General features: G+C 38.2%; 1 protein-coding gene across 1 annotated transcript; it reads left to right on the top strand.

Annotated features, from left to right (window-relative positions):
* Positions 1–2,759: 2,759 nt before the first annotated feature.
* Positions 2,760–25,083, top strand: LOC113066125 (caveolae-associated protein 1-like). The gene is made up of 2 exons (XM_026237789.1): positions 2,760–3,576; positions 22,730–25,083. The coding sequence occupies exons 1-2, from the start codon at positions 3,067–3,069 to the stop codon at positions 23,585–23,587; spliced, it is 1,368 nt and encodes a 455-aa protein (XP_026093574.1). The 5' UTR covers positions 2,760–3,066; the 3' UTR covers positions 23,588–25,083.
* The last annotated feature ends 210 nt before the right edge of the window (positions 25,084–25,293 follow it).

The following is a 25,293-nucleotide window of genomic DNA, read 5'->3' as shown; positions in this document are numbered from 1 at the left end:
GAAGAATGTTTACTTTCCGACAAGACAATGACCCAAGCACACAGCAAAACTGACCACACAGAGATTGAAGAAGAAAAAGGCGAATGTCCTTGCATGACCTCGTCAGAGCCCAGACTTAAATTGAAAATTGTGGAATGACTCAAACTGCAGTCCACAGACTGTCACCATCAAATTTTACTGAACTTGAGCAGTTCTGCAAATAAGAGTGGGCAAATATTGCAAAGTCTAGATGTTCAAAGTTATTAGAGACAAATCCCAACAGACTGTGGCTGTGATTAAAGCAAAAAGTGATTCAACAAAATACTGAAACAGGGAAGTGATAATGTTTTCTAATTCATTGATTCAGGTTTTTTTTTTTTTTTTTTTTTTTTGAGATGTTGGTGTTATATCTGTCACTTGGATGTAATAAGTTGCACTGAGTAAATGCAGCTGGATAAAACAAAAACGTTGTCTGTCTTCGTTTCAGGCTGTGAAGCAACAAAATGTGATTATTTTAAGGGGGGGGGGTAATTTCTGTATAGAGAGAAAATTAACAGGGATCCATGCAGAAGGAATGAGAGTGATGCAGAAAGTAGAATAAATACAATTGAATTGATGCCTAAATAAGCCATGTACTTCATTCATATCTTAATGAACATAGGAGGCTCTAGAAAAGTTTCAGTAACATACTGATTGACGAAGTGACTGAATGACTGAAGCTGAATCCCATATGACTATTCACTTATGCACTATGTACTCAACAATGTATTATATAATTATTATTTTGTCCTTCATAATCAGAGATAATACAGAGACCCTCCCCTCTCTGTACGCAATTAAAGCTCTCAAAGTTGAGATCATGAAGTGTCCAATATTGTACACTTTTTGGTCATTTAAGTGCTGGGTAATGAAAGTGTACTTGTTCTTTTTGGAATTTTCAGTGTGAATACACTACTCGCACTATCATACAAAACATCACAGAATAGTGCATAAGTACACGAGTTGAAATGCACCTTGAATTTTGTTGATTAAAATTATTATACTTTTTAATAATAATAAAAAAACATGATATTGTTTGTATCAATATTTAAGTATCTTTCTCATTTGACATGTTCAAAGTTAAATATAAATACTTTAATGTAATACCTCTCACCTTCTCTTTAAAGCAATAATTACCATTTCTGTCCTTGAGAGTGACATAATGTTCTATGGTGTGACACACATAAAAGAAAAAAAAAGATTTGTTTGGTCTTGAAATATCTATAAAACAACAACAACAACAACAACAACAACAACAAAATAATCATCACTCATCTGAAAATGGTATAATTTTCAGCTGTTACAGGTAAGAAAAAAAAATTAAAAATCAAAAACAAAAAAGACATGACAAAGCTAGTGACCTCTTATATTTTCTCAAATCAGACTTTACATAACATAAATATATGCATTTAATCTTCAGAAATGGTCTTTTACAATAAATAAATAAATAAAAATAGCTTATGTAATATATTCCAGCTTTAGTTTATTTAGAACTTCATTTAGCACCTGGACACTCGAAGCTCTAAAGATGAACATACAATACTCTCTGATTTTGAGAGGCTAAATTTTGGAGTCTAAATCCACAAAACCATTTTCCCCCCATTCGACTGTCAAAACAATAATGTTGTAATCAATCAATCAATCAATCTCCATTGAGTATTACATTATTCTTTCTAAATCTGTAAACATCAGCATTCTGTGAGTGAGAGACGAGCTGTAATAATACACAGACTCACACATGTGTACACATGCAGGCATAAAAGCTCAAGTTATTTTTGTAAACTCTTCCCTTCGGGTGGCTTTGGTGTGCTGTATGGGAAAAATGGGCCTTTAGGGAACTCAGAAGCCCTGTAGGTCTGGATCACATTCCAGCTCTCGCTGTGTCTGTGCCTGTCTAATACTGTTACACTCTCCAGAACATTGTTATCTTCACACATACACAGCACTATCCCCAACATACATATTACTCAGATCTTGCTCAAACGATCTAATGGAATTTGGAATTGTGATATATAAGTATCACCTTTCTCTTACAGTTCATCTGGAGGTATAACAATAGACACAAATGAGACAATTATTCATATATAATTGGAATCTAGAACTATCAAATTAATGTGCTAAGTTCATTGACTCATTACAGTCCTTATTACAGAAATAATATAATACAGTGTGAATTGAATGAAATGTTTTTGAACAACTGCATATTATTAGTAATTATGAAATTATAGTCTTGATAAGTCCTGCTTAGATGGGTCAAACTGCATTTTATATAAATGTAAACTATGATCAATTGTAATTTTTAACATACAATTGAATATCTGAAAACAATGCATTCAGTTTGCACTTACTTTTATAATTTTTTTGTAATAAATACTCCTTTAAAAGAATGATTGACGTGTTCTTCTTTTTTCACAATGGGTTCCCCTGTGATTTCAAGAGTGTGGTATTTGTCTGGTCATTTGTTAACAGTGGTCACAATGAGATGGACCACCATTAGGCAGAGTAAAGCAGCTTTTTCTAGAACCACCGATAAAACTGGATTCTTCATCATTCTTCATTAATTTTTTTAACAGTAGGAAAAGTTAATCTCCACAGAGTTCCACAAACACTTTTTTTTTCTCACAATAGGGTCCCGGTGAAAGCCACTGGGTGGAGCACTGCTCTCCAACACACACACACACACACACACACACACAGTGTGCAGGGGGAGTGTCAGTGGGTAAGAGGAAGGCAGCTGGCATGCAGCTGATTTGTCTGGAGGGTTTCACGGGAAAGTGTGGCATTCACGACCCAGCGCTCATGCAGTACGGTCCGTCCACAGCCTGCTTGCCAGCCTCCACTGCTCTGGCCAGATCCCAAACACACTCAGAGAGAGCAAGAGAGAGAGGAGAGCAGATGTGCTGAGTGTGACAGAGGAGGGAACAGTAAGGTGAACTCTAAAGGGGAATCCTGAGAGCAGAAAGAAAGGCGAGTAAGGACACAGAACTTTCCACTGCTTATATCCTTTCACATTCCACATTATTGTACCACATAGTCAAGCTTTTAAACATGGAAGTGATTGAAGACAGCCATCTGCACCTGGAGGTGCCTGACCCACACAGATCCCTTACTGAGATCTCAGAAGATGAAATCAACCTCCCAGCCTCTGATGAAGAAGACGAGGTCGCCGCCGAAAACAAAGCAACAGTTTCTGATGAGAAAGAAGAGGTAGGAGAGGGAGACAAAGGTGAGATGAACGGAGTCATGGTGCTGGCGCTGCTGGACAAAATCATCGGGGCCGTGGACCAGATCCAGCAGACGCAGGCCGGGCTGGAAGTCCGTCAACGGGAGATGGACAGATCCGTAACGGGCATCCAGGGGGAACTCACCAAACTGTCCAAAAGCCACAGCACCACAGCCAACCAGGTCAACAAGATGCTGGAGAAGGTGCGGAAAGTGAGTGTGAATGTGAAGACCGTGCGGGGGAACCTAGAAAAACAGGCCGGGCACATCAAACGTCTGGAGAGCAACGAGAACGAACTCCTGAAGAGAAGAAACTTCAAAGTCATGATCTACCAGGTGAGGAGTGTGCACACAGAGGACAGTTAGGATTGCTTTGAGTTTGAGGTTTCATAGCTTAGTTACATTTCATTGGAATATCAACTTTGTCTCAGACATTTCTTTTGAAATTCTCTATGCAAGTAAAAACGGACAAAACTGAGACAGTTGTTGACATGCGGTAAGATCTAAGCGTTCATATTGAAATCCCTTAATTCACAGTGACTTCACTTTTGACTTCAGATTCAAGTTCTTGGTAAATCTGAGCAAAGCTTGAGATCTCTGAAAAAACAGCTAAATTGATTGTTAGTGGTGTCTAGAAACATTCGAGAAATTGAAGGAATTCGGTTGGTGTTTTTTCTTTCTTTTCATAAATTACATGTTAAAGCTGATTTTAGACCATACATTTGTACACTATGAGTGCAATATAAAATATTCAGGGTACATCACGTCACAGTCATAATTGGTAGGGTGTGGCCTTGGTAAAAATGAGTGGGCTACATCATACCATGAATAAATATAAGCATTTGCAATGGCCCTTAAAAGTGTTTGCTTCCTTAAAATCAAATGTTATTGCATTACATAACAAAATATCAAAGCACACTTTTTAAGTGCAACAATCAGGCATGCCGTTACACTGGAGGGAAAAAGAGTGTCCTGGCTGAAAATAATCATTACCTTTTCTGTTAAGTTTACAGACATTTACATGCATCGGGCCCCTTTCTCAGTAAAATGACGTAATATTAAGATTTTGGATCATGTTTTTAGTGAAATGTCCATATTTAATATAAACAATGGTTACTCTGCTAAGACCTGTGTGAATCTGAGAAGGGTTCTCTTTATATATACATAAATCATACAAAAATCACCATATGATTAGAAGCACTGATGAAAAATGATGAAGAAATATTTTTGTCTGCACGCACTGTGTGTTATTACAGTTGCTTCAGCTGGGCTACCTGCTGCCTTCACAAGCAGGATTCTGTTTGATGGTCGCAGAATATACGAACATATGACTACATGGTAGTCATGCTGGATTAATGTAGAGAAAGTTTCTTTCTTTTTCTCAGAAATGGAAAAATACCACAAGCAAAATCCAGACACTATTTTAAAAGGGTGGGAGTGGTTTGTTAGGGAAAGAAGGAATGGAAGAACAGAGGCTAAGGACAGAGTAGAGGGGAGTGTGAAAAAACAAAAAAATGGTAGCTTCAAGCAAAAAATAGTCAGAGAGAGCTACTCAGACAGTCTGCCTGTAGTTAGAGGTTGTTGTTGTTGTTTTTGTTGTTTTGGCTGTATAGTGCAATGCGTAATAGCTTGCAGCTTTGCACAGTGGCGCAAGAACATTCAGAGTTTCCACACAGTGAGTCAGAAGAGGCTGGAGCTTCCTGACCCACGCACACACAATCCACTAATTGCTCTTCCGAACATCTTTCCTTCACTCATCAGAGAGGGAGGGTCCGTCACAATTCCACCCTGTTATTATTTTGCAAGTTTAGGAAGATCAAATTCCACTCTTTTCATTCATTCAGTTCTGCTTATTCCCTCAACTTTTTGTTTAGATGACTTAGGTTGATTCAGCATTATATGGCCAGAAACATAGTCACGTATGCAAATACATATGTGAATGGTCAGTGCATTGCAAGCAGTGGTGTAGTGCAGGGTATACACAGGTATCAGTGTACACCCACTGCTTTATCAGTCTGCATTGTGGATATCCAAACCCCCTTTGATGGACTTCATTCTGTAGTGTTCTGCATTAGCCCAAACCATGACAGTCCAGCACATGAGTAGGCCAAACGAATTCAATCGCATGTGAATTAATGCAAATATTGACTAGAACACCTAGTAAAGACAGTGATGGTGTAAGGACCGAGGCGTAAACACGTCATGCAGTATCATGCAGAAAGTCCAAAACTGACTCGTAGAAGTAATAACTATGACATGCCAGGAAATCCCTAATATGGATAAAGGGACGTGGTTATCGAATTCGAAGCAATCTCTTACTGTAGCTAAGCTGAATAAAAGGAAATGTTTTGACTGATGAAACATGAAGTCAATAAACACACAATTGCGGCAATATATGGTTTATGTGTGTTTTTCATGTCATCTCCAGGCAATAAAAAAGCATCCGAATAATACAGTGCTAACTGACATAGCATTTATTACAGTTTGCTATAGAAACTATCTTCTACCATATTATGTGATAAAAATGGAAAAAGTGTGTGTGTGTGTGTAATGATACGAACTTCCTAATCATCCGGAAGAAGGAGGCGGGAACCGGCGCACAATCAAAACACTTTAATAATTCAAAAATAAACAAAACAGCGCGTCAGCCCCTCACGGCGACTGACGCGCACAAATAAAAGCCAAAACATAAAATAATGTCCCAAGCCTGGTCCTCTCTTGTCCTTCACGGTCGTCGCTCCAGTTTTATATCCTTCCATCTCCTACGTGGGACTCGATACTGGCGGTGGGGCGCAGGTGCAGCTCATCTTCAATCACTACACCTGGCCTCACTCCTCTTTCCCACGCCTCTCGCAGGCCGGGGGGTAGTCCCGAGCTCACGGGGACCTGCGGGAACCCGGGGGTAGGACAGACGAGGCGAGAGAAAAGGAGATGGAAGGAGGAGCGACAAGGACGAGAGAGGGGAGAGAGGAAAAAAAAAAATTCCGGTTCCCAGACGCACTGCTGCTCGGCCCTCCACCAGCTGGGTGATCTCCTCCGATGGACGGCGACGGCTCCTCCGATTTTGGGCAGCGGCAGGAGTCCCCCGTTCCCTGCCCCTCCGGATTCCATCACGGAGGCGGCAGGCTCCGGCCCCCTGGCGAACGGCGCCGACTCCTCCGCTCCCTCACGGATGGCAGCCGCCCCTCCATATCGTGGGCGGCCGGCAGCGAGCTCGCCCGTCCCTGGCAACTCGCTCCAGCCCACCGCCTCGAGCGTCCATGGCGGCACATACTTCGCCTGCTCGAGGGCACCGCGGATTCACCACAGCGGCGAGGGATCTTCAGCAGCGCGTCCCTCCTTCTCCCGGGCTTGGGCACCACTGTAACGATATGACGTTCGTAATCATCGGGAAGAAGGAGGCGGGAACCGGCGCACAATCAAAATGAACTTCAATGACACAAAATAAACACAAAACATCGCACCAGCCCTTCACGGACGACTGGTGCGCTCAAAATAAAGAGCAAACAAAAAATAATGTCCCAGGCCTGGTCCTCTCTCGTCCTTCACGGTCGTCGCTCCAGTTTTATATCCTTCCATCTCCTACGTGGGACTCGATACTGGCGGTGGGGCGCAGGTGCAGCTCATCTTCAATCACTACACCTGGCCTCACTCCTCTTTCCCACGTCTCTCGGGCCCGCCCCACTCGCCACAGTGTGTTTGTGTGTGTGCGTGTGTTATCATAAAATTGTCATTAGGAAATTCTAGAAAAAATATTATAGAATACAAGTTATTGCTTATTGTCCGGCAGTGTATTTGATTTCTCAACCAATTAAAAGTAAGAAATAGGAAACTGACAACAACAACAATACAAGTAATAAAAAATGGGGACAAAAGTTAAGAGTATACCCACTTCTCAAGGCACCACTAAACACCACTGATTGCAAGTGTCCCATACAATGTGCATTCTTGTGTTACTGCAACAATAACAATAACTTGAGACTTTTGACTTCGCTATCGGTTGTGGTATATTACAGAATTTTTATTTTTTTTTTATTCTAAAATTAATGAGTTATTGCACAGACATAAAATATATAATTTTCATAGTGGATATCTCATTTATATTCATCAGAGAAACCAAATTCAAACTAAATTTTGAATATCTTTCAAAAATTTGATGACTCAAGCCTGCAAAACTTTGGTAAATCAATTGACAAGTTCTTCAGTCATTACAGTTATTAATTTAAAGGCTGTGACGGTAGAATAGTATTTGGTTTTTGTGGGGGTTTTTTTCAGTGTGTTCTGCACCATTGCGCTAGTCTGAGCCCTGTTGGTGGCTTTTTGGCTGATTGAGCATGTTGAATTGGCAGTGAAGTCTATTTTTGAGAGAGATGGACCTGATTTGGTTTTGTGCTTAGCGAACCAATGGATTTGAAGACAAACTAATTTGACAAAGGCAAGAAGGCTTAATTTTAATTTTCAAAGTCCGAGCACTTCCGGGTTTCCTTTTTTAAATAGTGAATACAGACTACTGCCACCTGCTGGTATGGAGAGTTATTTCTTCTCTTGCAGGTCGTATGCTAATTGTCCATTGGTTGTAGTTCATCATGGTGTGTTGAAGCTCACCTTCTTTTTTGCCTATATGCAGGCAAAGTGAGGCAACACCATAGTCATCTCTGCTAATTCTTTGAAGTTGGTTTGGAAAATTCAATTTCAAAAATAGTTTTATAATGCCAACAATGGCACCCTTTGTAGCAATGCTAATAATTTGTGAATTGTGTTGCAGTCATGTGAAATCAAGCTTTAGTAGTTGAACTGTATTGTACTGCACTGTAGAAGTGATTACATTCATGCACTTAAATAACATATTTTTCATATGTTTTTTGAATACATGTCATATGCAGAGTACTGAACTCATCATTCACCCATGGGATGCAAATCCAACAGTTAGATAGTTACATACATGTCTGATTTGTTTGCTTCATGGGTGTGTGGAAATGTTTTGTAGGACAAAGTGTATTCTAATAATTTGTCTCCTTCAGCACAGTAGGCCAACGTTCCATATTTCATAATTTCTGAAATGTGTCTCTGACAGACATTACAGGGTCACGAGTTAATGGGCGTTTTGGGGATTTTTTGTGTCCCTGCCCAAACAAGATGCCTCTCTCATCCCACTGAGCCTTTCTGTTCCGAGTGTAAAGAATAACAGTTTTCATACATCGGGGACTATTGTTGAGGCACCTTTCAATCAGTGCGGAAGTTATATGGCAAGCTACTGGAAGATCATAAGTCATAATGCAATTTAGTTTGACTTCTGCAGAGACAATATAAGGAGGAGACGGCCAGTATTACAGTATTAAATTTGTACTAATGCTCATTTTATGATGATATTATCACACTTTATTGCTGGTTTAAATAATAATAATAATAAAAAAAGACAATTATAAGACAATTGTTATGGAGAATTTGTTATTTTCCCTTTCAAGCAGATAGGAATCATAATTGTAGGCTATTACGATCTAGCTGCCCGGGGATGTTACCGGTTAGTACCGCTGACTCTTTACATTTCTGACCCCTCTTTATCGTCATAAACATTCGTCTTATTATCTGCTGCTGCTACAACTCTCTCTCTCTCTCTCTCTCTCTCTCTCTCTCTCTTACGCTAACATTATTTTGACATAATTTTATCACCTTAATTCTTCCATTTCATTATGTGTTTAATAGCCATTAGAGTGGGTCAAAAGAGTTTTTGGATCAGTTAGCACCAGTTAAACACAATATGTGTACAGTGTGTTTCGATTAACAGTAAAAGTAATTATTATTATTATTTTGCATTAAATTGCCACAATATTTTAGATTTTGCAACTTTTTAGTTTTTAGACTTTACTTAATATGAGATGCATTTTAAAACCCAATTTATTTAACAGGACACATTTAGAGCCGCTTAAAAGTGACGTCTATAATATTTTGTTTACCCCATTGTAGAAATGTTACTTTTGCAGTCAGATATGGCATTTTTTTCTGTGTGAAAAAACATCCAATAATGTTTGGGAGGTTACTGAGAAAAAGTGTTTTTTCAAACATGTCAGCCCCCATGAGTTGACCTGCGTAACATAGAATAAAGTCGCTTTCTTTAGGCCGATGAATTACTAAATTTCAATAAACCTCCAAAACATTTGAATAGCATTTATTGTTGCTTCTTGGGCCATCTGGGCATGAATATAGAGGTATATTCCAGTTATTATTCCTCTTCTATTCAGTAAAAGCAGGAAAAGGAAAGAGAGAGGAGGGTTGTGTGGTAGGGTGTGGTCGTAACAAAGTGGAGCTAATATTTTCTGTGCTGATTCATGCTTCAGGCATCCTCACTCCCCTGTCTCCCCTTGCTTCTCATCCCATTTTGCAACCACTCCATTTCACCCTCCCAGTACGCATTTATAAGCCTACCAGTACCTTTCACACCCTGATACTCCCTGCCTCCCAAACCCTGATGGCTCATTATCCTGATGACATTTGATGTGACTGTTACTAATATCTGTTATGTGAGTTATATGTGTGCAATGTGTTTTGGTTAACAGTAAAAGTAAAAATGTCTTGCATTTAGTTTCCGTGATATTTTAGATCTTGCAACTTTCTGCAATTTTGTTTTTCCTTTAAAGAAAGGTCTAAATAGAGAAAGGTATTTAAAAAAAAGGTCTAAATAATGAGGTATGCAAGCCTATAAATTTAATATTAAATACGAAATTTCATTAAAAAAGAAAACAAATAGCCTAATATAAGAATATAATAAAATTAATTATTTTCATGCTAAAGGGAATACAAGGAAGAATAATTTTAACACTCAACATTTTTTACACACTATAATGCATATTGCACCAAACAAGGGAAACAGGTTTTTGTTAGCTCAAGGGGAACTCTTTTCAAGTTCGTAGGCTGCTACAAGTAGGGCCAGATAATGATACTACTGAAAAATCATTAAAACATACTGTTTTGTTTAAGGCAGGTAGTGCATTTGAATCTGTACACCTTTCCACTTTGCTTTAAGGGCTGGGTCCAGTTTCAGTCTTGTACATCTACTGAACTGCTTGATGTGTTTCAGTCTCTATCTAAGTGAGCTATTTTTTTAGGTTGAATAGGTTGAAATATGGACAATTTGTCTTGACGATATTCAAAAGACTGAGTTTGTGAAGCTATCCATGTCATGATACCTTTAATCTCAGCTCAAACCTATTTTTACTTTATTTAAGTTTGTTAACAGTTGACAGAAATTCTCAACCTGGATGCGCAGCATTGGTTTAAAAGGTCCCGTTTTTCGTGCTTTTTTGAAGCTTTGATTGTGTTTACAGTGTGCAATATAACGTGTTCATGTTTCGCGTGTAAAAAAACACATTGTTTTTCACACAATTCACCTATCTGTATACCGCTGTTTTGACTGTCATAAAAACGGGCTGATGACTTCCTTGTTCTATGAAGTCCCTCCTTCAGAAATACGTAACGAGTTCTGATTGGGCCAGCGGTACCTGTGTTGTGATTGAAACCAGCTAAGAGCAGGCTGCCCTCCTGGTAATGCGATTGGACTCGTTTTTGAGTAGTTTTGAGAAGCAGGAGCAATTGCTGGAGATGTACTTATAAGTGTTTTTACTGACGAGATGTGCATGAAAATCGCATTCGATTTTTTTGCACATCCCTAACATCTAGTTAACAAAGCTAAACAGCATTGCCCTTTGTGTAATAAGTTACAGAAACTGTTAAATGCACCAACTTAAATAATAAAATACACTTACCGGTTGTGGTCCATAAACAACGCCTTCTCCATACAAAGAGGGAACTGCTCCATCTTTCAGGAATAATTTTTGTGCGAATCCGGCATTAAACTGATTGAGATTGAGGAAGCTGTCCTCAGCAAAATGTGCTGCACATAGTTTTACATGTGGATTATAATTTTCGGGAACCAAGAAAATTATCCCTGGGAAGCCCAAACAAAGATGATTGGACTCCGAGATGAAAATAACAGCGTTTCGACAACATGGCGACAAACACAAACGCAGCTCTTCCTCTTCTCCGTCTGAGTGCAACAAGAACAGTGTTTGGAATAACGGCATTTAATAGAATGGTGTTAGGTAACAACGTTATTTTTTCAGTAACGGGGTAATCTAACTAATTACTTTTCCCGTCATTACAATGCCGTTAACATTACTGGACGTTAAATGCGGTGCGTTACTATGCATAAATTTAATAAACTATGTAATCCGAACGCAACCCTGGCTCACACAGCGAGTGAGCAGGTGGGTTAATAACGAGATAAGCGATTATGATTGGCTTAGGCAGAGTCATTTGTTTCATGGTAGCCAATCAGAGCCAGTGTTTTTACACACATGCCGGCACACGCGCCAGTGGCTCCAAACACACACACACACGCATGACGCAACAGCTATACAGAGATTCGCAACAGCAGCAGAAATGGCGAGTCAGGAGCAATCCGATGAAAAGCTGGCATTTTCAAGGTGGAGATATAAGCACTACTTCAAATTCATTGTGGTCAAAGGCAAGAACGTGCATGTAATGTGTACATGCAATGTGTGACACACATATCTACAAAGCTAGTGGCCAAAAACACTTTTCTTACAAAGATAATATTTGAAGTGCAGGATAAAACCCTTGCTGTCTGTTGACGTGCAATAAATGTCGAAAGTTATGTACGAACACCTGTCTGTTCTTCTCATTTCAAATGACTTGTGAAAACTGCAAAAAAAATAATAATAATATAATAATTCTTTGTCATATACCAATTTTTTTTTTTTTTTTTTACAGTAACGTAAATAGTTACTTTCCCTGGTAACAAATTACTTTTATTATAGAGTAATTCAGTTACTAACTCAGTTACTTTTTGGAACAAGAAGTGAGTAACTGTAACTCATTACTTTTTTGTAAGTAACGTTCCCAACAGTGAACAAGACCACGCCCCCTTTTTTGTGTATTCCTGTGGGCGGAGGTTATTCAAAAAACTGTTTTAGTGACGTCATTACTGCAGGAACTAGAGGGATGTAGTCCAAACGGGTCGTTAGTTGTAGGCGAATTCTGTTAAATAAAATATCTCGCTTAGCATTGAACTTTGAGCTTTAGAATTTTACAGATATTATTTATACTCTAACAACAACATTACACACTAACCAAAGTTTAAAACATGGGATCACGAAGAACGGGACCTTTAAGACATTTCAGTATCATGGAGATTGGATATTTCAAGCAAGCAAAGATTTGTGAGAAATACAAGGCCTACAAATACACAAGGAAAAACTTGGATCTTATCCACCTTTCACAGACTGGAATGCTTAACTGTATCATGTAACTTATATAATTAACATCCATCACATAGTGAGGTAAGTCGATAACTTAATTTTATCTGGCCCTAACACTGGTAGACCATATATGGCAAAGTCACAGAAATACTCCTGCTGTGTACGTCATGTAGAAAAGCCCATTAGTCTTATGCCACTTTGGAAGCAATTTCAGTGCTTTCTCCACTGACAAAAGAGAGAGAAGGAGTGCATGAGACCAGGAAAAAAAGAGAATTAGAGGAAAAGTGTGTGAAACAGAAGCGTACAGGGTGAAGTCATGAGAATAGAAAGCCATCTGGGCTCCTAAAACACAGCTAGCACTCACACATGAGAGAAGGGAAGGAAAAGCACTAGCGGTTGCTATTAATAGGATCTACTGCATAGCTGTTTGATTATGAAGGGGAGAGGGCTTGTGGATGAGGCTGGGTTATTCTCTATAATTGATCTGGAGCAGACGCTCAGAAAGCTCCATGTCCGGACGAAGGCAACAGCAGAATGGATGGCTATATCCACTGCTGGCTCGGCCCATTGCTGTGTGTCTTTTTGAGATGTTTCTGTGCAGTTAATCTTCAGCCGGGCATGAGGCGTAACGACATGTCTCTGGCTTTTGGCCCATGCTTCTCAGTTTGGCAGAGACTTTATCTTGTTTGTACTCGATCGCCTAATCTCCATCTGTCCTCTTCTCCTTCTTCTCAAGATTCTCTTTCGTTTAGTGTTGGGTATGAGCTACAAACTACTTTTAATTTAAAGAAGTTCAACTACAGTTGAACTACTATTAGTTTACAGTGTTATATGTATATACTATACATAAACCGCTACAATACAGGAAACAGAAACACAATTATGCATTCTTATTACAGAAAAAGTACTTTAAAATGTATGCTACAAATACAAACTGAATTTAGTGATTCATGACTCTTGATTGCAATTGTAAATAAAAATGTATCATAGTTTTAGAAAACCGAGCTGCTGTCGCTGTACTGAAAAAAATCAGGTGACGTAAGTAACTTTAGTAATGTTGCTACTTTCAGGTATACTCTTAACAATAAGTCAATCTACGATTCCATGGAGAACCTTAAACATCTCTTAAAAAAATTATTGGCAGAACTCTTATAACTGAACACTTTTCTCCTATATTAAAATAATTGCATTAGCTCTCGGTTAAATACCGTATTAAAATCCTTCTCCTTGCCTACAGAAAAAAGAAAGAAAAAAAGTTTGGAAATATAAGAAACTACTAAATTATTATGATTTTTTTTTTTTTTTTTTTTTTTTTTCGGCAGCGGCTATACAAGAAGGATGTGCTGATGTTCCACACAGTCATAAATCTCTGTGTAAACACACCTCTCTCCTCCATTGTTATTGGAAAGAGTAACAGCACCATGGCAACTATGACTGTGGTGCCAGCAGTACTGTAAATCAGAGGGCAGAATGGGCCGATGACAACTGTACTGCATATGGGAAAACATCAGTCTGAGAAAAGAGTTTCAGCTCGCCACAGCCTGGAAACATGCTTTGCTTATAAATCTCAACATGGCGACGAACACATAGTTGCTCCATGCACCATGCCCCAAGCCTTTAGTAAACATTTTTGAACAGTCTGTTGTTGATGAATACTGAAATAAATGATCGCTTTGTGAGTTTCAGATGCTCTCTGATGCCAATGTTCACTTTCTCAGAGCAGTGCGTTCCAATGGAAGCTGGCCAGATCTGCCATTTTATAGCATGAGTGATTACCCAGAGTTTGTACTGAACTCCACATGGATGTGAATCTTCAAGGACGGCTGCTATTGCTAAGCACACAATTGCCACAGTTGCCTGGAGGGTCACCATGATGATACTGTTGTGCGGTTGCCATGGAAACACCCAGTGTTTATGACATCAAACAGTTTAATTTGGGGTTGTAACAGTTGAACAGCTCCCTCTATCTCAACAACAGCCTCTGATTCATCAAACAATACTCCCTGCAGGGAAAACTAGCATACCATCACTTTATATAGTCAAAGCTCTCTCTCTCTCTCTCTCTCTTGCTCTTCTTTAAAACATTAAAGTAGAAAATAACTCTTTCTTTTCCCTAGGGTGTCCACACAAATATTTTCCCATTTCTCTCTCCTTCTGTTTGTCCATTTATATAATAAGGAAGGATTATCGGTATAAAAGAATGGACAATTCAAACTCTGAATTCTGATGGGAGAACATACGCCTGTGATGGCACATTAAAGGCTGTTCATACAAAGAACAATAACTATAAAAATCACTATATCAATAACTATATAGCATCCACACCAATGCACATTAATGCTCTGTTTATTAAAATCTCAAGCTCTTTTGAGATGCATTATCCTACGGTAGTGAAGGCAGTCCTATGATTGCATAATGAAAAAGTTTGTGATGAACGTAACATTAACCTCTTAGCATCCAATTTGAATTTCAAAATAGAATATTGCATCTGTGTGGAATATACCTTGAAAACTATAAAATGCTACCCTGGTTGCACTTTTTCGAACATCGAATTTGGTAGGTGGTGCTTTTGGCTCCTTCTGTTCAGAAAGTGATTCGAGGTATCAATCCGTCTGTCTGTCTATCCATTTTTATTTATCCAAACTTTCCTTGTCTAGTTTTAATTATTACCAACACATTTGCATTTAGAGCATTCTTTTCCTCTTACCCAGGTTTTTGATTAACGCATTCCAGTACTGAAACAACTTCTTTTGCAGTTCGGATACTTTTTTATGAACTATACACATTTCAGAAATGGAAGTCGTAACTGTTGGAAAAAACTTCTATAGTGGTGAACGGAAACTACAGCAATTCCGTATAATTTTTGCTTTACTTCAATATAATTGCTATAGTCATGAAAATAAAGAAAACTCTTTGAATGAGAAGGTGTGTCCAGACTTTTGGTCTGTTCTGTATATATATAATAAAAAGAAAAATTTCCAAAACATTTATGAATACATGACAGCATTTCTATGACTTTACAAAAGTGGAAAAAAATTTGAGAGATTGCTTACATCAATCAGAAGAGAGAAAGATGTCAAATTTGCAGTCACTCCCTCTGGCAAAACTATGGAGCCACGCACATGACATGCAGGAAAAAAAAATATTAGGCTAAATCGTGTGCACGATTTACTAATTTGTTCCCTCAAAATACTAAAACGTGCACATGATAACTATTGCGTTCCCTCTATTTACTATTTCATTCACTTGATTTATAAATTGTGCGCACAATCGAGGGAACGCAATAGTAATCGTGTGCATGTTTTAGTACATTGAGGGAACGAATTAGTAAATCGTGCACACAATGTGCTGTAATTTAATACAGAGGTAAGGTAACACAACATACATGATTATGTTAAAAAAAAATAATATCTGTGGAAACAGTCGTTGAAAAGGGTCCAATAGAACGGAAGGGTAGTTAAAACTCCAAACTGCCACCCGAAGGGAGATGGATCTGGTGTAGGGTAATTTTAATTAAATGAGACATAAGGGAAACAGTTAATATGTTTGCTTTATCTTTCTGCTAAATAAATCAAGTGTCACTTTTAGCGTGTGCTTATGCTTATTTTTGACTTGTTTGTAACAGAATACACACTCCACACGTACTCCCTTCACTGGTGCTCTACTTCCATTTCTTGTTATGCAACACGTCCGGAGGATTCCCTTCCACACATTCAGATATTCTTGGGAAAACCCCACACCCACTCTCTTTTCCCTCTGCTCTGACCGCGTGCTGGAGTTTGTGGGTGTGGTGGTTGGCCGTGAATGGAAAGGTGGGGAGGAGGGTGTTTTGGGAGGGAATCCCTCATCGCCATGGAGACGAGGCAGGCAGATGTGAAAGAGCTCTTCACATGTGACTGAAGAGAGACGCTTCTGTGAGGCAGTGGAAATATTCTGCCATCCACACACACAGTTTTCATTTATCAGTCTGCTGACATGTGGAAAACATTTTCAGCTTACTTCTTTGTTCTAACGAGGATTAGTTAGGATTAGAGAACTCTGCCATTAAATGCAACCATTATGTTTTTTCAAACTTCTGTGGAACAAAGACCTAAATATTTTGAAGAAAACTTCATATAGGTTTTGCCATGTAATGACTATTCATCATTAAAAGAAAACAAGAACCATACACTCTTAAAAATAAAGGCTCTTTATTGGCATCTAAGTCTATGGAACCTTTCCATTGCACTAAAGGTCCTTCTTTAGATTATTAAAATGTTGTTCTTATTACAATTTATCTTTTTTTCCTTTTTCTTTTGGGAGCCCAAAATGATAATTTCTTTCAATGATACTGTTCCCAATATATGGGTTTTGAAAGACATTTAGCTAAATAAATAATGACCGAATTTTAATTTTAAACATTTGATGATATATATATATATATATATATATATATATATATATATATATATATATATATATATATATATATATATATATATATATATATATATTTATTATTATTATAAAATATATTATTTTTTTTTCATTTGTGGAGACAAGTTTTGGCATGTGAAGAAAAAACTGTTTTCTTCTAAAACAAAAAACAAAAAAAAACGATACTGTCTGCAAAAGAGGACGGATGAATGAAAGTATAAAAGACCATGTGACACACACAGAGTCAAAGGAGCTCTTGTTGTATCAGATTGTGTTTAAACACAGGGGCAAACACACACACGTGAACATTAAATGGGTCATATGATGAGATTTCAAATTGTCCTTTCTCTTTGGAGTGTTACAAGCTTTTGGCGCATAAAGAAGATCTGTAAAGTTGCAAAGTCTCAAATCCAAAGAGATATTCTTTATAAAAGTAAAGAGTCCACCACGCCTACCTAAAACGGCTTATTCTAACACACCTACACATCTCTACGTCACGATGTGGGAAGATTTGCATAACACCACACAAATGTTCACGCAAAGAAACAAGGCATAACTTTTATTCTTGCTGCTGTTACCGCTTTCACCATGTTTGTGGAGACGCTGTGTGTTTCATTGTGAAAGTGAAACTACTTTGTTTGGTCTTCCAAAATAGAACACAACTACAAATCAGATGCGCATTTTATAGAGGACAAGGACTGTTTCCTGAACCAGTAGCCTACAATGCTTCTGTACACAAAGGCTACTTCTATAAAGTGGGCCAATCGCTTCTGACTCACAGCCTGTAAGTACGTTTTCATATTTAAAGAACACGCTAGTTTTGAGCAGTGTAGAGTAGCGCTTGTTGTTTGTGTTTTCTCAGATCACAAATGCAGACATGGTTTTGTTTACCCGGCGCTCAACGCATAAAAAAACTGTATAAGTCATTATAATTAGTAATTATGTCCCCACTGGATGCAACAAATGCCTCGTTTGTTATGAGTTTTATTGGTTTTGTCTCAGGACTCGGCATCACAGTATGTTAAAGAGAGTCACAAGCTTGAGGCATTCAGCCAATCAGAACGCACTGGATAGCTGGCCAATCAGCATACACCTGGCTTTTCCGAATGACGAGCTTTGTAAAAATCGATGCGTTTCAGAAAGGCGGGGCAGTGTAACAATAATGTACATTATGTGGAAAAGAATGTGTTTTTTGAACATTAAATCACACAAACACATTGCATTACACCAAATACACAAAATAATGTTATTTTTAGCAATGTCATATGACCCCTTTATCTGTATCAGAGACACACAAACAACTCTTCTGTTCATGTGCTCATATATTATGCCAATCTCTGTAGCCCATGGCCCTTCTGTGCTTCTGTGGTTGGCACATGGAAAAGTCAAGCAGTCTGTGATGTGTTCTCAGCTCTCTGTATGTGACTCATACATACTTATGTAAGTGTGTGTACATGCAAAACACCTTGTGTTTGAGAAAAAAAAAGAGGAAAGCCATTACATGACACCATTTTTCTTCCCAGACCAAACTGAGCCAGTGACAGAATAAAAAGGAGGAATCCTTATGAAACGTGTAGCTGCACAGATTCAGATATACTGTATGCTACTTGTTTCCAAGACAACTGTTGTGTATGTGCATGTAATGGGTGAAAGCAGCTGGAATTAGATGTTGGGATTACTTGGTTCTCTTCTCTTCTCTTCTCTTCTCTTCTCTTCTCTTCTCTTCTCTTCTCTTCTCTTCTCTTCTCTTCTCTTCTCTTCTCTTCTCACAACAGCGCTATCTTGAATGATACAGGATGTACTTTCAGCAATTACATTATTTTATCTGGAAGTAATCACATATCTATTTTGGGATTATGAAAGGAGAGCTCTGTTTTAGATTAAAATATAATTACATCTTTGAGCATTTTTTTTTATTTCACATATACAACAGCCATTTTGAAAAAGTGCACTCTATACAATAAAAAAAACTGTTATACACTTTCAAAAAGTGTGCTTGTAATAATGTTAACACATTGTAATAAAGGATTGAAATATATTTTAAATCACTGGTTTAAATCATATATTTTTGTTTTGTTGTGCTTTAAAAACACTAATGTGTCAAGTAACATTGTAACGTATTAACTTCAAAGTTAATATATTTTAAATGCATTATAAGTGTGTTATTCCAATTATATTTCAAGACACAAGTTTCAGTATAAATAAGTAGAAAAGTATATTTCATTAGAAAAGTATGTTTTAGTTTATCATTATTGCTCATCAGCACATTCAACAGTAGACTTATTATGATATTACAAATAAAGATGCACTTAAGTTGAAAGTGGGTCAAAAAGACACTATTATATATACATTTAATATATAAATTTAAAATATAAAACATTTTAATGTAACTTTAGGTACTGGGATGTAGAATAAGGTCAAGTAGAATAAGGCAGTTGTATGTTCCTAATTAGCACTAACACATAGCTAATATTCTAGTAATATGTATGCTAAAAAGCAAATAATAAGTGTTACCAATTCTAAAGTGTTACCGTTTATTGTTATTTCTCTCCAATACAGAAAAAGAAGAAACAAGCCTTCCTCAAATCCACAGTGTAATCAGCAAATGAATCATGCACTTTACACAGATAGACTAATTATTGACTGTTCAGTGCATAATAATAAATATATAAAGGGATTTCTGTCTAATGGTTTGACAGGATCTAACCCTTCAAAAGGAAACTAGTTTAAAGAGTTTTTGTTCTTCTTTTTTTCTTCTTGGGAATGTGAAAGCTCTTATCGTTCCCCTCATACACACATTTACTCACATTTTCCAATCATTTGCAATGGAGGTGTGTGTGTTCCCTTCCTCTCTGCTCAGCAGAACAATGCAACATTAACTTGAGAGAGGCACTTTGGGATGTGGGCTCACCAAGGTGACTTTCTGACTTCCTCTAACATGTTTTCCATCAAACTGTTCCTCCATTACAACTGCTTTAAGAGAATGTTGTTTACTCAAAATCATTGACCTTCTGACCTTTGGGTCTTTAGTTCTATAGATTAGATGACCTTCTAAGACTGTGAACATCATTGTGGTATGACTTCACATTTGAACTATTTGAAATAACACTGCAAAGTACTTTTATTGCATATTATTACACAAGTTCATAACTATGTAAAAGAGTGTGTCTTGAAACCATAGATTTCTCTATACTATTTATGTTAGCATGTTAGCATTAGCATCAGGTTCATTACCGTAACATTCATTAGGGTAATACATTGTTTGTCATATTGTAAGAAGCTATTGTGCTTGCGGGGACCTGCAACATGACCTCTCTCCCATCAGATCTACACTGTTTTATTTTGATACATGCAAAAAGCTGATGAATAAACAAAAAAGTCTTTACTTAGACCCAAAGAAATTGACTGTGCCTCGTAAAATTTTGTTGGTAAAATACAGTCATTTCTATAGAAATCTGTGCAATCAGGGGTTTTGTGTGCGGGCATAAGAGCTGTATGAAAGATTTCACTCATATCAAGTGGCTTGGTTTGATAACTTCTGTGTGAGCTGTGCTTCATACTGTACACCGCCATTTTTGACAATAGAACATGGATGTTTGCCTGTGAAACTTGAAAAGGGAGCAGTCACAAAAGTCCATTTGGGGACAAAAACTCAAACTTTGACATTGACGAAAAACATTTTTTTATATTTGTTAGTTTGGTCTGGGAATGTTGGCAGAGACATTAACAGAGCAGATCGGGATGACTCAGTGTATCACACTAACGGAAAGTATGTCTCCTTTACAGACAAGTCAGAGCATTGTGCTGTAGAACAAGAGTGCTTGGGAACGAGGGGCTTTGCAGGAAGGAATGCTGGGAATTAGGGTCGGGCAGGAGGGTGGGTGGGAGTCAGGTCGGAAGGGAAGGGTGATGAAAAGAATGGAAGACAACAAAAGAAAGAAAACAAAAATTCTGTTGAGGAACGGCTCTGGTTGACTACTGCATGCTCGTTCTCCATGTGTCAACCTCTGTTAGAATTTATTTAACATAGCTCTTTCATAAGCATATGCTTGTTTGACATTACAATTAGTAAAGGTTTGCACAAGGATTTCCCTGCTAAAGTTAATACAGAAGGTAACTTTTAGAATGCAATTTTAACTGATCTAAACCATACAAGTGCATAATATAATGTTTGCAGTCACGCTACAAAGCACGTCCTGATTTTGCCAAGTTCGATGTGTTCCTAGGTCAACATATTTTGTTGACCCTGGAACAACATTTTACTCCAAAAATATATTCTTAACCATATCTCTACACCTAAACCTAACCTTAACCATGAGTAATCCCTAAAATCAGAGGAAATGATAGATGAATGACACTGATGTACAAGCACCAAACACTGATTTTAAGCGTAAACTTCCCAAAATCTATAAACTGGTTCTTCAAATCTGATTGGTTAATCACAATGTTGTTCCAGGGTCAACAACGATGTTGTCCCAGGAACATGTCTCACTTGGTAAAATCAGGTTCTGCCCCTACAAACGTCATAAAATCATATCAGTGACCAAGTGAAATCAAATATTCTGTCTAATAATGGCCTTGTTGTGAATTTAGCATGTGGGTGGGTGTGAATGTGTGCAAGGTCACCATCAATGTTAGTACGGATACTGAACAATAGGGCCATTTAATGGGATAAATAAAGACAGGAAACTGATTGTTTTGGCACTGTTTAGTTTGGAGATCTGTTACAGACTTTTGGCAAAGGAGGCTTATTAATTTATCATTTCCCCAAGGAGAGAGATACTGTGGACAAAACCGATGACATTTTCAGCAGAAAGTATTAGGCTACATTCACACTGCAGGCTGAAACAACCCAATTCCGATTCTTTTGCCCCATATGCGACCTGTATCAGGTCTTTTCATGACAGTCTGAATGACACAGATTCGATCTTTTCAATGTGACCCAGGCCACTTGGGTATGTGGTCCTGAATCCGATACGTATCCGATCTTTTGAAATGCGACCTCCATCTGAACGGCCAGGCCACATGTATCCGACCCGTACGTCATTGATACGCTACAAACATCATAATTCTGCGTTGAAGTAACGTTAGGCGGAAACGAGAAGAGCCACTCACATCAGTATCCCACCACTCCTGGCTGCGACTCCGCACCCACACGTTTCTCTGTACCGACCTTGCTAACACTGCTCCACAAAACGCCATGGCCAAAAACCTTGCTCTCTTCATTCTTTTTAATTTTCTTCTTAAAACGAGAAGATTGTAATTGTGCTGGCTCCGTTGGGAAAATAACTTTAATATTGCAAAAAGAGCTCCACTGTTGACTACACTGTTGTTGACATCCATGTTTAACGTTAGCTACTTCCGCAAACAACGAGTGACGTCGTTCACCATTGAGTATTCTTCTGCGCATGCGGGTCACTTCTGGGTCATTTGACGTCGTTCACCGTTGAGTACTCTTCTGCGCATGCGGGTCACTTCTGGGTCATTTCACGTTCACACAGGAGATCACAAAAGGTCGCATTTAATTGGAAATGTGAACGGCCTTGCAAAAAACGAATAAAAAAAAAAAAATCGGAATTGACCATTAAGCCCTGTAGTGTGAACGTAGCCTTAGTGGTTCTTGCATAATGGTGGCATGTTGGTACACAATGCGGTAGTTGGGCGATAGTTATGGCATGAGTAAAAAGGACCCACCACTGATTATCTTAGTTGTTGTATCTAGATAAAGAAAGAAAGACAACTTACAAATGTTTTAAGGAATGCAAATTATACATTGTTATTCTGATGTCTCTCTACAGGACGAAGTGAAAATACCTTCAAAAGTCAGTGTGGCCAAGTCCATGAAGTTTCCAGAGCCTGTGGAAGGAGAAGCTGAAGGTGAACACAAAGCGGCAGCAGAGGAAGAAGGAGAGGACAAAGAGAAAGTCCATCTGGACCTGTCCTCTGATGAAGAGGAGGTGGAGATTGATGAGACCATTGAGGAGTCTCGAGCAGAGCGCATCAAACGGAGCAGCCTACAACGCGTCCAGAACATCAAAACCGTTTTCTCCAATTACAAAATGGAGAAAACCAAGCAAAAGACCAAGGAGAATTTGGAGAAGACCAAACAGAAGACCAAAGAGAATTTGGAGAAAACCCGCATGAAGACCAAAGAGAACTTGGAAAAAACCAGGCTGAAGACCAAGGAGAATCTTGAGAAGACCAAACAGAAAACCAAAGAGAACCTGGAGAAAACACGTCACAATATAGAGAAAAAGATGGGCAAACTCGGCAATCGGATGTCTGTGAACCCCGAGCGCAAGGAGAAGATCAAGTCCTCGCAGAAGAAGATGGTGAAGTCTTTCACTCCTGACCACACCATCTATGCTCGCTCCAAAACGGCTGTCTACAAGGTTCCCCCGTTCACCTTCCATGTGAAGAAGATTCGTGAAGGAGAAGTGGAGATCCAGGGAACCGAGATGGTGGAAGTCACTGGGGAAGCAGAGGAGGTGGAAAATGCAGTGATGGAGGAAAGAGAAGATGAGGAGATGGAGATGGATGATGGCGATATGGTGGAGGAAGATGACGAGACAGAAGATAGTCCTGAGATGAGAGCGCTACTGGAGAGGGGAGAAGAGCTGGTGTTAGTGGAAGACCATGATAGAGATAGCGATTAGTGTGTATATGGGCGCCTACACATTAGAGAAACTTGTTACTTGTTATTTTACTGGTAGGACTAAGATTGCTGTCGAGTGCCAAATTTGATTTCTAAAAGCACATCTCTCTGAGATTCCGATCAATTAATTGATGCCTAAAGAAGTTTTGATTACTTAACAGAGCATCAGTTTCACCAAACCCTGATTGTTTTCTGCTACATCTTTGTGGAGCACCATCAACATTAAAGTGCTTGCGGCGTTCTCTGACATAGCATAACTTCTAGTGTGTAGGTGCCCTAAGCATGTGTGCTGTACTGCTAGTCCAGATATTGGATTCTGCAGGAAAATGTGAATGTGTCTGTTTGCATGTGTTTATTTGCTTCTTCTATAGCAGCAGAATGTTTCAATCAAGGTGACTTCATTCACCCAATGTTTGTGCGAGTGAGTGATTTACTGTACTAGTCCAAATGACCTTAGTTCCTTGAGTTCATCTTGTTTGGTAAGGGTAAGGGGTGGGGACTAGGCGTTGCCAACCAATAAGATGGCAACATGGTATCTGGGAACATTATTGAGCTAGATGGACAGCATGAACATAAAATTGCAACTATATGAAACAGATAACGGGTGGCTTGATCAAAAGAACAACAGACTTTTTAGACAGGTATTTTTTTTACAATTATTTTTCTTCTTTTTCTAGTATCACATATAGAGCCACAGACTGTTCTTCACTTTTCATAGAAGGTGGAGGAACAAACCAAGATAAGGAAACATGAAGTATTGCTTCTAAGTGCTCATATATATCTTTTATATTTCTCAGAGTTTAATGAATGATGTTACATTTCCTTACACCAGGCTGTCTTAGTTAAACTGTCACACTGATTATTTTAGGTCTCAGTGTGACAAATTACACAAATAGGAAACAGTATAAAAAAGGAAGACTATGAAAAAGCATTTAAACATCAAAAATGATTATGTGAATACATGTTTTTGTCCTTTTGCATGAGGTTTACTGGAAACTCCCAAATCATACCGATGATAAAAGAAGTAAAACTATCTTATAAGATGATCTTGGTTTCAGAATGGCACTGCAGGCTTGCTCAACAACAAAGGCACCAGTGCGCTCTACCCATTTAAAATGACTGTTACATGTACGTCCCCTGGTGGACATGTGTGGTAATGTAATAATGGGCAAATAAGAGATAAAACCTTAGCCTCATTTATTGCAAAAAGCAACAGATAATGTCATTAGCACCTCCAATTTTAAATTAAACACATATGATAATGAATCACTGCTATTACTTAGAGCACAATAATGTTTAACTCCATTTTCCTCAATGCTCAGATTGTATCATTTCAGCAATTGCGTAATCTCGCAAAAGTTTTACTCTGCTTGTAGCATCTTAATTTTTGTTGTTTTATTTTTGCTTGTGTAGCTGATGATGCATATGAATACTCTCTTGTAATGTCACACGTCTTAACCACTAATGTGATAATAAAAGCAATCATGCTTCACATTCCATGAGTGCAATTTATTTGATCAAAATGAATGTGAATTTATGAATTTATATAGCACATTTCGTACACAATGGTAATTCTTTGTGCTTTACATAAAAAGAAAGTAAAATAATCATGAAGAAAAATAATAACAAAAATAAAAACAAGCAATTTTAAATCTTTGGAAATTATTTAAAAAATTACTTATTTAAAATGAATTTAAAACAGTTAAT

The sequence above is a fragment of the Carassius auratus genome, chromosome 49 (assembly GCF_003368295.1).
Source record: "Carassius auratus strain Wakin chromosome 49, ASM336829v1, whole genome shotgun sequence".
Taxonomy (NCBI): Eukaryota; Metazoa; Chordata; class Actinopteri; order Cypriniformes; family Cyprinidae; genus Carassius; species Carassius auratus.
Note: the sequence above shows the minus strand (reverse complement) of the source record. Positions and strands in the feature narration are given on the sequence as shown.